The 12,218-nt window shown below is 58.0% G+C and overlaps 4 protein-coding genes across 10 annotated transcripts in view; 2 read left to right on the forward strand and 2 right to left on the reverse strand.

The window, feature by feature from the left end:
- Nucleotides 1-2,945, forward strand: part of SGF29 (SAGA complex associated factor 29) — a 32,601-nt gene extending 29,656 nt beyond the window's left edge. For both annotated transcript variants that reach the window (XM_040463673.1, XM_040463672.1), the window contains 6 exons: nt 199-263; nt 1,175-1,304; nt 1,380-1,526; nt 1,740-1,775; nt 1,866-2,028; nt 2,740-2,945. In XM_040463673.1, the coding sequence (XP_040319607.1) occupies nt 199-263; nt 1,175-1,304; nt 1,380-1,526; nt 1,740-1,775; nt 1,866-2,028; nt 2,740-2,856 (658 nt within the window). In that variant the 3' untranslated portion in view covers nt 2,857-2,945. The remainder of the gene's footprint in view (nt 1-198; nt 264-1,174; nt 1,305-1,379; nt 1,527-1,739; nt 1,776-1,865; nt 2,029-2,739) is intronic.
- A 160-nt stretch (nt 2,946-3,105) lies between these two features.
- Nucleotides 3,106-6,303, reverse strand: LOC121022494 (sulfotransferase 1A1). 4 transcript variants are annotated; one of them, XM_040463667.1, is made up of 8 exons: nt 6,191-6,303; nt 5,278-5,461; nt 5,046-5,171; nt 4,857-4,954; nt 4,307-4,433; nt 4,115-4,209; nt 3,437-3,617; nt 3,106-3,306 (listed from the first exon to the last, which is right to left on the reverse strand). In XM_040463667.1, the coding sequence occupies exons 2-8, from the start codon at nt 5,423-5,425 to the stop codon at nt 3,194-3,196; spliced, it is 888 nt and encodes a 295-aa protein (XP_040319601.1). In that variant the 5' UTR covers nt 5,426-5,461; nt 6,191-6,303; the 3' UTR covers nt 3,106-3,193. The 4 variants fall into 4 exon arrangements, with proteins under 4 accessions (XP_040319601.1, XP_040319605.1, XP_040319602.1 ...); XM_040463671.1 differs by having other exon boundaries at nt 5,278-5,453; nt 6,191-6,299; XM_040463668.1 differs by having other exon boundaries at nt 6,186-6,298.
- Nucleotides 6,304-6,876: 573 nt separating this feature from the next.
- LOC121022496 (structure-specific endonuclease subunit SLX1-like) lies at nt 6,877-10,254 on the reverse strand. 3 transcript variants are annotated; one of them, XM_040463674.1, is made up of 7 exons: nt 10,037-10,254; nt 9,430-9,481; nt 8,985-9,323; nt 7,799-7,926; nt 7,545-7,632; nt 7,399-7,460; nt 6,877-6,990 (listed from the first exon to the last, which is right to left on the reverse strand). In XM_040463674.1, the coding sequence occupies exons 1-6, from the start codon at nt 10,222-10,224 to the stop codon at nt 7,431-7,433; spliced, it is 825 nt and encodes a 274-aa protein (XP_040319608.1). In that variant the 5' UTR covers nt 10,225-10,254; the 3' UTR covers nt 6,877-6,990; nt 7,399-7,430. The 3 variants fall into 3 exon arrangements, with proteins under 3 accessions (XP_040319608.1, XP_040319609.1, XP_040319610.1); XM_040463675.1 differs by lacking the exon at nt 6,877-6,990 and having other exon boundaries at nt 7,346-7,460; XM_040463676.1 differs by lacking the exons at nt 6,877-6,990; nt 7,399-7,460 and having other exon boundaries at nt 7,581-7,695.
- Nucleotides 10,255-10,631: 377 nt separating this feature from the next.
- On the forward strand, nt 10,632-11,906 carry LOC121022497 (bolA-like protein 2). The gene is made up of 3 exons (XM_040463677.1): nt 10,632-10,744; nt 10,834-10,931; nt 11,227-11,906. The coding sequence occupies exons 1-3, from the start codon at nt 10,682-10,684 to the stop codon at nt 11,324-11,326; spliced, it is 261 nt and encodes an 86-aa protein (XP_040319611.1). The 5' UTR covers nt 10,632-10,681; the 3' UTR covers nt 11,327-11,906.
- The last annotated feature ends 312 nt before the right edge of the window (nt 11,907-12,218 follow it).

Consider the following 12,218-nt stretch of genomic DNA (forward strand, 5'->3'; position numbering starts at 1 on the left):
CTCACACTCTGTCTCCTCTCCTCTCCTCCCTCTCTCTCTGTCAAAAATCAACATTAAGAAATAAATAAATAAGCACTTAGGGTTTATAGTTTTTGGCAGTAGGGTTGATCTGAGTTACCCAGCCTGCTGTAAGCAGAGACGGAAGTCTGTGCTTTGTGCTTCATCCTGACGCCTTCTCTCCCTTCTCCCCACCCTCAGTATCCTCCGGAAAGCTCTAGATAAGATAGCAGAAATCAAGTCTCTGTTGGAGGAAAGGCGGATCGGTGAGTCGGAGATGCGTCTTGACCAGGCTGAGTGAGGCTTCTGAGAGCAGCAGCCACGGCTCCCTGCAGCCTCAGCCCTGTGTGCTCGTTCCATGGACTTCCGATGGGGGGAGCGCATCTGTGCAGCCCGGGTCTGGGAGGGAATGGAGACGCTCCCCTGCTCAGAGGCAGGGGCTCCCCAGCGTCCCTGTGCAGACCTGGAAGGTTTCATCCCCCCACCCATGCTCGTCTCCCTTCCTCTTGGGCCTGGGCAGGTGCCTGCTTCCCGCTACCTCCACTCGCACTTCTTTCTGTCGTAAACCCTGGCTGCTCTGTGAGGGCCGTTCTAGGATGGAGTTTACACAGGTGCTGGCTTCCAGATCCCTTCAGGCCGCCCCGGCTCTCCCACCTCTCTTACCGTAACATTCAGTGAGCCCACAGCGGGCAGTCGCCTCCCCCGTCAAACGTGTCACACCGCCAGCGGGGTCCGTGTGAGGTTGACTGGGTGTGTGGCGCCATGCCTGAGGAGGTCAAGGGTCTGACTGAGGAACCTAAAGTTCTTTTACCTTTATGTGGAATAACAGCACATTCTAATAGTAGAAAAGCACACCTAATTGTACACACAGCTCTGTGAAATTTTCACTGACTGAACATCTGATGTGACCAGCATCTCAGAAGTCCCCCTTTTTGCCCTCTTTCGTCCTTCGCACCAAGGGACCCCCCGGACCCGACATCTCACCGGTCCGTGGGAGTAGTCCGCAAGTGTTTCTCCGCGGGCATCTGGCGGAAGGGGCCGGGATCCCATCTGGGCCCTTGCTGCTAACTCGGGAGCTGGGGTTCCAGGCCGAGCTCCACTGGCAGCTCAGTGCACGGGTGGGCCTGGGGGAGGCGCCCCGACCCCGGTGCCTCAGGGGCTCGCTTCCTTCCCACAGCGGCCAAGATTGCGGGCCTGTACAATGACTCGGAGCCCCCTCGGAAGACCATGCGCAGGGGGGTGCTGATGACCCTGCTGCAGCAGTCGGCCATGACCCTGCCCCTGTGGATCGGGAAGCCTGGTGACAAGTGAGGGCAGGCCCCCGGGGTGGAGGGAGCTGATAAGTGGGAGGGGCTGGACCTAACACCTTGTCCCACCCTCAGGCCCCCGCCCCTCTGTGGGGCCATTCCAGCCTCTGGCGACTACGTGGCCAAACCTGGAGACAAGGTGGCTGCCCGGGTAAAGGCTGTGGATGGGGACGAGCAGTGGATCCTGGCCGAGGTGGTCAGCTACAGCCATGCCACCAACAAGTGAGTCGACACCCACGCCTCCGTCTGCGCTCCCCTTACAACTGTGCGGCTGCCCCTCCCCCACGTGCAGGATGGGAGAAGGGCTTCCCTCGGGGTGCCTGTGGGGACGGGGACGGTGTATGCAGCAGGCTCCTTGGGCCCTTCCCTGCCCCGCTCGTGGCTCCCCGACTTGGCGCACCTCCCTGCATCCACCGTTTTCCTTTTGCTCGCCAGGTATGAGGTAGATGACATCGACGAAGAAGGCAAAGAGTGAGTGTGCTGGTCAGGGCGGGACCATGGAAGCTGCTGGGAAGGAGCCCCTGCCTGGCCGTGGGTTGACCTAAGCCCCCCATCCCCCAGGAGACATACCCTGAGCCGGCGGCGCATCATCCCACTGCCCCAGTGGAAGGCCAACCCCGAGACGGACCCTGAAGCCTTATTTCAGAAGGAGCAGCTCGTACTGGCCCTGTATCCCCAGACCACCTGCTTCTACCGTGCCCTGATCCACACGCCCCCACAACGGGTAAGCAGCCCCCACGGGAGAGACCGCACAGGACACGACGGCTGGGCTGACCCCATGAGTCATGGGGTCACTGTCTACCTCCCTCCCCTCCTGACCATCTCCTCCAGCGTCTCTGAGCTAGGAGGGTCCCGTGCGTTGCCCTGTCTCCTGCTCACACTTCCCCGCAGCTGCCCTCCAGCCCTGCCCCCTACGGCAGTGCCAGCCAACCCCTCTCCCACCTTCAGAGTCCCAGCAGGCCCTGAGTGGAATGTGACCCACGAGTCCCCTAGTCTCACCTCACCTGTGCATTTTGACAGGCAGCCCTGAGATGGGAAGGCCCGTGCCGGGGCCCTTTCTCCGTCCCCGGCTGCGCTCCCTCATGCTGGTCACCCTTCACCTCATGGTGGGGGAAAGGCCCTTCTCCCCTCTTCCTCCAGGATTCCTGCCTCCTGCCCTCTGGGTTTTTCTTGATCCCCTTAACAGAGGGTCCTCAAAAGGCACCAGATCCTCTATGTAGGATCTCCCCATATAGACAGTAAGTCTCCCTCCTGCTTGCTCTTTGTTGCTGAGAAAAGAACTCCGTCCTAGCAGGGATTAGGTTCAAACATCTAGACTTTTTGAGCAAGGTTGGGGACAGGAGAGGCTGGGAGCCCCAGAGGTTCTGCTCATTCTCGGCACAGGGCCTCGTCTGGGGGTCTCTGACCAGCCCCTCCTGTCTGCCCCCTACTGCAGCCCCAGGATGACTATTCAGTCCTGTTTGAAGACACCTCCTATGCGGATGGTTACTCCCCTCCCCTCAATGTGGCCCAGAGGTACGTGGTGGCTTGTAAGGAGCCCAAGAAAAAGTGAAGTGGGCTGGCAGACTCCAAATCTCCTGCCATCCTCACAGGGGAGTGCAACAGAAGATTTTGTGATCAAATAAATATTGTTCCCCTTTGCCCATGTCTCCTTGGCTTTGCTTTTCCAGGCCCTTCTCCCCCTCCTCCTGACAGGACAAGTTGGGGAATTGGAGGCCGCGGAGGAGATGGCCGCATCTGGTCCCAGCAGGCATTTAGTTTCAGTTGAGGTTTGCTCTTTGCTCGCATTAGAGACTCAGGGTGTTAACACAAACGGAATTTTATTCTCGACCTCGGGGTCAGGCCGGGTCACAGCAGCGGGGCCGCGGGCGTGCCTCGGGGAGCACCACTCACAGGTGCGTGCGGAAGCGGAGGCTGCAGCCCGCCATCTTCTCTGCATAGTGGGCGTCAAAGCGCTCGTTCTGGGCCACGGTGAAGGTGGTCTTCCAGTCCCCCGCGACGCCTGTGGGCACGAGGAAGAAGGGCAGCGTGGCTGTGCGTCCTGGCGGCAGAGGCGGCCCCGGGTGGCTCGGGCAGCTCTCGCTCTGCTTCCACGCTTGCCTCCCCGCCCGGCCAGCCGCCCGGGCGCTCACCTTTCCTCATGAAGGCCGAAACGCTGTGATCCATGATGTCAGGGGGTATGGTGGTGTAGTTAGCCATGGGGTTCTTCTTCATCTCCTTGAAAGACGTTTGCTGGGTGATGAGATCCACGGTCTCCTCTGGCAGGGTGCACCCCACAAACTCCAGGATCTTCTGAATTTCCCTTTTAGGGTTCTGGAGCAGCAGAGGGGCTCTTCAGTAGAGGTTGGGATCGCTCATTGAGCAAACAAAAGGGGGCCTCCCAACCCCTTGGGGGACCTGGCCGCTTCCGCTTCCGGCCCTCCCGGCCCCAGCTCCTTGGGCCTGCCTTCCCTGGAGGCACATTAACTGCCACCGCCCTGTGACCCTGTAACAAACTCTGCCTGGGTCCCAACGGGTGAGGGCAGGGACGGGTGAGGGCAGGGACAGTCGTCTCTCAGAACTCTGGCCCCAGGGAGAACAGCGGCAGCAAATGGCCAGTGGGTGGCGAGGTGTCGCTCCGGTCTGAGACGAGCCCTACAGTGTTGCCCCCCGGGTGGCACCGCAGCTCCATGTCCCGGGCGGGAAGGCGGGCTGGGGGGGTCCCGGGGACTGACGTGGGGGCTGCCATGGGGAAGGTGGCTGAGAGGGCCTCGGCAGGTCCCTGTGGGCTTCTTGGCTCTCTGGAGAGAAGTGGCAGCAGGTGACCTCACCTCTTTCATGTCCTCATAGAAGAGGTAGAGAACAGGGTGGGTATGACTCAGCTCCCACCACTCCCGCACGTGCTGATACCAGGACCCGTAGGACACTGGGGAAAGGGCAGGGGCAGGGACACAGAGCTGGCATTAGTTTTGACTGACCGCTGCTCAGCTCCACCCCACTCCTTCCTCCAGATTGAGCCCCACCTTCTCCGGCCATGAACTTCTCCAGGAAGCTGTCCCAGGTGTCAGGGTCAGGGTGCACCTTGGCCATGCGGTAGAAGTGGTAATAGGAGACAGCCACATCCTTTGCGTTGCGGGCAACATACACCACCTGGAGGGGCAGACGACCCCCCCCCCCCCACACACACACCCACGCATCATCACCACACAGCGAGCCAGGCACTGGATGTTCCACCTTTCACAGCATCCCTGTGAGGGAAGTTATCCCTGGTCTGACCAGAGGGGAAACTGGCTTAGAGGCTGACTTGTTTGTGTCCCCGGAACCCTATTTGATGCTAATCTAATCCCCTCAGTGCCGCCACACCCAGATTTGGAACCAGGCGTGCCCCACTGTCACCAGCCCCCTCCTCTGCGGGCCTGGGGAGGCCTGCAGAGAAGACTGCGTTTCACAGCTCTGCACAGAGGAGGCTCACTTTCATCGACTTCTACCACAGGATGGGGCAGACAGCCTCCCCCCTTAAGATGAGACCTTCCTCTCAGGACCAAAACTGGGATGGCTTCCTCTGCCACTCACCTTGACCTTCTGATCCAGCAGGGTCTGAGGGAGCAGGGCCAGGGGCAAGTGCGTCTTGATGATTCGTGGGGCCGGTGTGTCTTTCAGAACCTCCATACCTGTGCCGTGGGTGGGGAAAGGTCTGCCGAGCTAGAGCCCAGTCCTGCCTCCTCCCTCCGTTCCACGTGGCCCTAGAGCCCTACTGCACACCTGTGGGAATCCCTGGAGCCTTGAACTCAAGGAAGGGTACCCGGATAAAGACGGGGGCCCTGCGACACTTCTCCAGATCGCCACCTTGGTAGATCATGTCCAGGATCTCGCTCACCCAGGTGGTGCCTGGAGAGCAGGGAAAGAGGAGACAGACAGGGCTGCGGGTGGCCCCCTGCTGGCCCAACGCAGGACTTGTGGCCCAGGAGAGGGGTGGGTGGCCCTCATCACTTACCAGATTTGGGGTAGGTGCTGATAAGCAGGTCATCGGACTGGGCCTGGAAGTTCTGCAGTGGCCCCAGTGCCTCGGCAAAGTACTTGATGAGAGGGATCCCCTTCACGTACTGCAGTGGTGGGCGTGAGGTGTCCGGGACCAGCTCCATGCCGCTGCGTCAGGGGCCAGAGTGCAGCTTACTTCCCTTAACATCACAACATGCCATCTACTGAAACCTTTGCTTTAAGATAAGGGACTGAAGGCTGGGTGACTTGCCCCCACTCACAAGGCTAGCGAGCGGCGGGGGCTGGGGTCCAAAGCCACACGTAACCTGCAGAGGGTCACAACGCCGGCTGCACCTTCACCTGAAGGGCCTGAAAAATCCCAGAGCTTGGGGCCACACCCCAAACCAGTTAAATCACTCTGGGGGCCCAATCCCAGTTTTTGGGAAGCTCTCCAGATTCCAGTGTGCACTTGAGAAAACTACTCTAGAGGCTGCCTGTCCTAAGTCCCCGCCTGTTTTCTTTTTCATACTACTTCCTGCTTCAGTCCCTGGCCTACTGCACTGGCCTCCTCGCCCTGTCATCCCCTGGAGCTCCTTGGGCCCCTCACATGTGGAAACATCCCAAAGGCCAGCCTGTGACCCCACTTGTCCAACCACACTCCATCTTGGCTCGGAGATAAACACAGCCAGCTGAGCAACTGAGCTTCTTTTAGGGGCTAAAGTCTGAGATGTAGATGAGCAAAAGAGAGGAGTCACGGAAGGGGGTTTCGGACCGGGTTGCGGTTGGCAGACTGCTTTCCCGAGGGAAAGCACAAGGATGCCATGCCATCAGAGGCAGCAGCAGAGAGAGAGGATCTGGAGAGAGAGGAGCTAGCGACGCCAAGTGAGGGAGGTCTGGCCCAGCCCAGCCCACCCCAGCACTCACCGCACCTCTCTGGATCTTGGCCTTGTGGCTCCTTTGTGCTGTGGCTTACTGGGTGCAGTTGTGGGGAGTACAGAACTGCTTTCTGAGCTGAAGCGTTTCTAAGTCCAAAGTGGGAGGTCTCTGGAGCTAGCACTGGGATCTGGCCGTCCTCCAGGAAGGAAAGGGTGGAGTTTAGAGTGGGAGGGCCCCCCTGTGCTCCCCTCCTCAGCACCTTAGCCAGAGCCAAGCTTAGACTGACCCGAAAATCCAAGATACGAGTTTAGCATGCAGAAAATAAGAGTGAATCTAGACAACAGGGCCCAGTAAGCTTTCATTTTTGTCTTTTGGGGGTTTTTTCAAGCTGTAATCCTGGCTCCTGACCTGCCTTCCAAACTCCACCCCTGCAGGGCGGGCCAACCAACAGCTTTTTCTAATGGATCCAGCCAGTGGAGAGGGGGCAGGGTGGAGAGGAAAAATGGGACACTCCCGTGAGCAGGGTCACTCACCTTCCTGGCTGGCTCCAGGCCAGTCTTGGAGATGCCAAAGGTTCAGGCCAGGGGTGGCGCACAGGCCCCCAGCAGCCCAGGGATTCTAAAAACTGTTACTCTTGACCTCTGACAGCAAGGCCAGTACAGAGCAATGTGGGTGGGCAGCGTGACAGAGTCTGGGGTGGAGCAGAAAAGGGAGGAAGAATGTCGAGTCTAATAACCCTGGGAGTGAGTCCAGCTTCATGATTCCCAAGGGATTTCATGGAGATTCATTCATGGTTGGTAAAAGAACCATGGCCCCCAGAAGGTGCTTTTCTCTCACTGGGTCTGAAGGGGCTCTGCAGACAGAGACAAGAAGGAGTTGGGGCTTAGAGAGCCACGGGGCCCCATGGGGGTAGAGTATCCCCCTCCCCCTTCCACCGCACTCTTGGCCTCTGTCCTTCCTATTTGTATTAAAGTCCAGAGTCAAGCTGGGCACTGGATTTGGATGGGCTCTGAGTCAAGAGTGTGGCCCCCAAGCAAAGCATTGTGTGATGTCAGAAGCGTGCTAGGGACAGCTGAGGCACCCGGGCCTCCAGAAAGAGGAGAGGCTCATCCACACAGGCCAGCAGCCTCTCCCTGCCTCTGCTCTTCTCTTCAGGCCCCAGTGACTGGCAGGGCCTCTGCCTCCAGCCCCCAGCAAACAACAGGAAGTTCCGTTAACTCAAGACTCTTTATTGTGCTCAGTAAAAACCGCCCAGACCCACAGGGGTGGCACAAACAAGCAGTGGGCGGAGGATCAGGTCTCCAGCATGTCTGTCCAGTGTTCCTGTGGAAACAAGAGGACCGGTCAAAGGCAGCCTGGGGGGGTGGGGCGGGGGAGGGGGAGGCTGGGGCCAAAGCCACCTCTCACCTCTTCTAATTCCAAGTTCTCTTCTTCCTCCTCGGTGCCCATCTGGCACAGCCTGATCAGGTCTCCCCACAGCAGTGAGTTCTTACAGCTACCAAGGGGTGCAGTTGGTAGGAGACACAGTCAGGATCACAAGCCTCTTCCAGGCTAGGCCCTGAGTGCCAAGATAAGGACTCGGCTGCCCTGGGCCTGGACTTGGACAACCGACACCATCCTCCCAAAGGTAGGCCAGGCTGGGGCAGGGGTGCTGGACTCACCCAGGGCATTGACCCTCTAGGGGCAGAAGCTGCCCTGGCTCCTTCTCCAGGAACTCCTCTGCAAGGCAGATCACGTGGGCCCTGAGGCGGCAGCCAGGGTGGGGGCAGCACAGGGGGCCCTCTTCGTCCTGTCAGAGGTGGTAGGCAGGGAAGAGAGAAAAGCGGGAGGAATGATGTAGCTAAACACTCAGAATTTCTATGGACCAGATACTGTTCCAGGGGCTTTGCATTAAACAATCCTGTGAGGCACATACTACTGCTATTTGCATTTTATAGATGAAACTGAAGCACGGAGAGGTTACAGCACTTGCCCACAGAGACCAAGCTAATCAGTTTCCTCTCAGCATGAGCAGTGATTATATATTTTTTAAATTTTTTTTAACGTTTATTTATTATTGAGAGACAGACACAGAGCATGAGCAGGGGAGGGGCTGACAGATGGAGAGACACAGAATCCAAAGCAGGCTCCAGGCTCCGAGCTGTCAGCACAGAGCCCAATGCCGGACTGGAACTCACAAACCACGAGATCATGACCTGAGCTGAAGTCGGATGCCTGACCGACTGAGCCACCCGGCCGCCCCATGGGCAGTGATTATATAAACAGCACGGCCACTGCGGCCACATCTATAGTTCTTCCAGCTAACCGACCTCAGGCAGGTCACTTAATCTCTGAATGGCAGGTACTCAATTTACATTTCCTGAGAGCTCCGAAGAAGTCAGGCCCATCCTTTCAGTTAATCTGTTAAATATGTATTGTCTGTTTTCCGGACCCTTTTCTACGGCAGTGAACAAGACCTGGCCTTGTATGGGCGGTGGGAGAAACTGACAAGATGAATAAAACACCTAGCATGTTAAACAATAAGTGTTTAGGTTAAAAAAAAAAAAAAAAAAGGCAAGGAAGTGTACAAGAAAGAATTGCAGTTTTAGATGGAGAGCCGAGGAAGACTTCATGGAGAAGGGGAAGGTGGCACTTGATAAAGACGGAAAGTCTAGGGAAGAGCCTTACAGTCAAAGGGGAAAGGCACAGGCCCTGAGCAGGAGGGTACTGATTCTGAGGAATGGCAGCAAGTAGGCTCATCCCCATTTGAGAAACGAGGGCAAAAGGTGTCAGTGGGCTGCCCGGTCCCTCAATAAACAGCTGGATCCCAAGTCGTCTGAACCCTGAAGGCCAGGTGGAGCCGCTCACCTGGAAGGAGCGCGCGCACAGGGCGCAGCAGGCCTCGGCATCTTGGTCAGGCTCGGACTCCAGGTCAGCTAAGGGTCCGGCGCGGCGCTTCGGGGCCGCGGCGCGGGGCGGCGGAGGCCCAAAGGTCAGCGGCATGTGCGGCGGTGGCGGTGGGCAGAGGTCACATCGGAAGTCGGCGCGCAGCCAGCGCACGGTGAGCGGGAGGCGCACCCAAGGCGGCACGCGCAGCATGTGTGCCAGCACGCGCAGGTGGAAAGCGAAGGAGGCCTCGCTGCGCAGGCGCGGGCCCACGTGAGCCAGGCGGCGTGAGGCTTGCGGGTGCTGCCAGGCCCACTCGAACTGCGGGCGGAGAGTAGGGGCTTCAGGGACGCCCCAGGAAGGGGGCCGCCAGGGGAAGGCCCGAAGCCCCAGCCCATTCTCCCACCGTCCCCGTCTCCTTTCTTACCCGAAGGGCGGCCACGGCGGAAGGGAAGCCGTGCACGATAAGCACCATCGCCCTGGGGAAAAGAACGAGGGCGCGGCCTGTGAGCCCCCCGCCTCACCCCGCGTCAAGCTGAACCCCCTCGCCATGATTCACCCCCAGTCCTACCTGAGAGTGAAGTCCTCATGCCAGGCTTCAAGCCTAGTCCGCGAGGCCCCGCCCCCTTCGCGAAGGTGCATCCTCTCCCACCTGCCAACCTCAGGCCCCGCCTCCAGCACAGGCCCCGCCTCCTGCCCTCCCCCTGTCCTCTCCCTTGCAGACTCTCTCTGATACAACCCCAGCCTTGTTCATCAGCCGCTGTCACCGGACCAACCTAGATCCTCAGTCCCCTTCTCACTCAATCCCTGCCTCATAGTCCCACAGCCGAGTTTCACAGGGCTCCGCCTCCCCACCGTGCTCCTCCACCCTTGGTGTCATTGCACCAGGAACTCGCATCCTGGCCCTGCTCTCAGCCACCGCACCGGCTCCGCCCACTGTCACTGGCTTGGCCTCGCCCCTCTCGGCAGGCCTCTCCTCAGAGCCTGCCTCTCCCTGGAAGCCCTGCTCCAGACAGCAATCCACTCCCTCTTACCAGGGCCCGCGCCCGCTGGTCCTCCAGGCCCCTCCTTTCTTGCGGCCCCCGTTGTGCTGCTGGACCCTACGAGTAGGGTTGACGGTGAACCCCACGTAGACGCGACCCCGGTGCCGAGGGTTCAGGCAGTAGAGCAGATAGACGCCGAAGAAGCGCCCGGGCCTCACCGCGTCCCCCCCAGGGCCCATCGGGACTTGTGGGTTGATTGCTGTAGCCTATGACCTTAGGGAGGACTGAGTTGCCAGGGCCGCAAGATGCCTGTCTCGGAAAAAGCGTTTGGAGGCGATCCCGAGATACCCTAGAGGCCACGGCAATGCAGATTCGCGCACCCTCTCCTGACTGACTGGTGCTAGGGTGTCCAAACCGGCCCACGGGACCCGGGCTGCTGTGCAGGCGGCGGGCACTTATTAGCGCCCGATTCGGTCCTTGGGCTGACCTTGGCTGGCTGATGGTAAGCGCGGAAACCTAGGACTGTTGGAAAGCTGGACTTGCGTGAGGGCGGAAGTGCCGGGTTTACAAACGCCTTAGTAAGGGCGGAAGTCGAGACTCTGACGGAAGTGGCGTCAGTAAGGGCGGAAGCGGTGTGGCTACGTGGGAGCTGGGATTCCATCCCCGCTGGGCTGCCTCCCCTTCAGGGCTGCTGCAATGGAACTCAGCGCCGAGTACCTCCGGGAGAAGCTGCAGCGGGACCTTGAGGCAGAGCACGTGGTGAGTTGAGCGGTCTAGATTCGCCCAACGAGGGGGAAAGAGGGCCTGAGGGGCGGGTTTCATACTCCCCACACCGTTGTTCCCCATAGGAAGTCGAGGACACGACTCCCAACCGTTGCGCGTCCAGCTTCCGAGTCCTGGTGGTGTCGGCCAAGTTCGAGGGGAAGCCGCTGCTTCAAAGACACCGGTGAGGCCCCGGGAGCCCTTCACTCAGCGCGACCCCAGCGCCGGGACCACAACCTTGGCCACTCCCCTCAACCTAACTCCCTAACCCCCACCAGTGCGGCCCCGCACGGTGAACCACGACCCCAAGGATGCCGCCTTCGTGGCCCCTGTATTGACACTTAGGCCCTCTTCCTCTTTGGTCCGCACGTCCTGGCGACACAACCTGGGAGACACCTCCAGTCTCCCTGATCACCCTACATTCTGGGATCGCGACTCAGGCCTCCACCTACCGTTTCCTAACCCCATCTTTCCCCCAGGCTGGTGAACACGTGCCTAGCAGAAGAGCTTCTGCACATCCATGCCTTTGAGCAGAAAACTCTGACCCCAGAGCAGTGGACCCGTGAGCAGCAGAAATAAAGAGACCTAGGCCTGCACAGCCACTAAATTATGAATCAGGGCCAGCTTCTGTGTCAGCGTGTTGTGGGGGGGGGGGTGGAAAGGGTGCTGAGCTTTAATCTAGAGCCTGGTTTCTCCCTGCCCCACCCCACCCCCACTCTCCATTGTCTTACTTTGGACAAGTCTTTCACACATCCACAAGGCCTTAAGTATTGAATCAGATAAAAAAAAAAACAAAACAAAACTGAGCCTCAATTAACTCACAGGCTATCGTTTCTTCCCAAAAGAGGCTACTGGTATTGCCTTTTGGCTTCAGCTAACACCCAATTACTTTACAAGGATTAATATGATCTAAAATCTACTGCCTCCACTGTAAGTACTCACTGACTAGTGGGCAAGGCATTTATGAAAAAGGAACCAACATTCACAAGAGGGTGAGTTAAGTAGGAGAAGTCAATCAGAAAGTTCCCATGGTACAATGTCTAATATCTGACTTAAGCAAACAAAAAACCCAGTTAATACAGAATATAGTAACAGGATGTCATGGGCCTGAATAATGCTGAAGTTCTTTTGGAAAAAATAAAACATTTAAGCACATGTAGTCTGAATATTTTCTCCCAGTCTGTCTTCCCTGTTCATTTTCTCAGTGCATCCATTTTTTCTTTGTAATTAGTGCTTTTTTTTTTTTTTGTTCTGTATCCAAAACATTTGCCTACCTCAAGGTTGTCAACATATGCTCTCATGGTTTCATATAAAATATTTATGGTTCTAGCTTTCTTTTTGGTTTATGATCCATCCCAAATTAATGTGTACAGAACAAGGTAGGGGCTAAGGTCCATTTTGTTTCCACTTGACTATTGTCAGTGACAATTGACCAGAATTATTCATTAAAAAGACGTCTCTTGGGGAGCCT

The sequence above is a fragment of the Herpailurus yagouaroundi genome, unplaced genomic scaffold, assembly GCF_014898765.1.
Source record: "Herpailurus yagouaroundi ecotype Mexico unplaced genomic scaffold, PumYag 410, whole genome shotgun sequence".
Taxonomy (NCBI): Eukaryota; Metazoa; Chordata; class Mammalia; order Carnivora; family Felidae; genus Herpailurus; species Herpailurus yagouaroundi.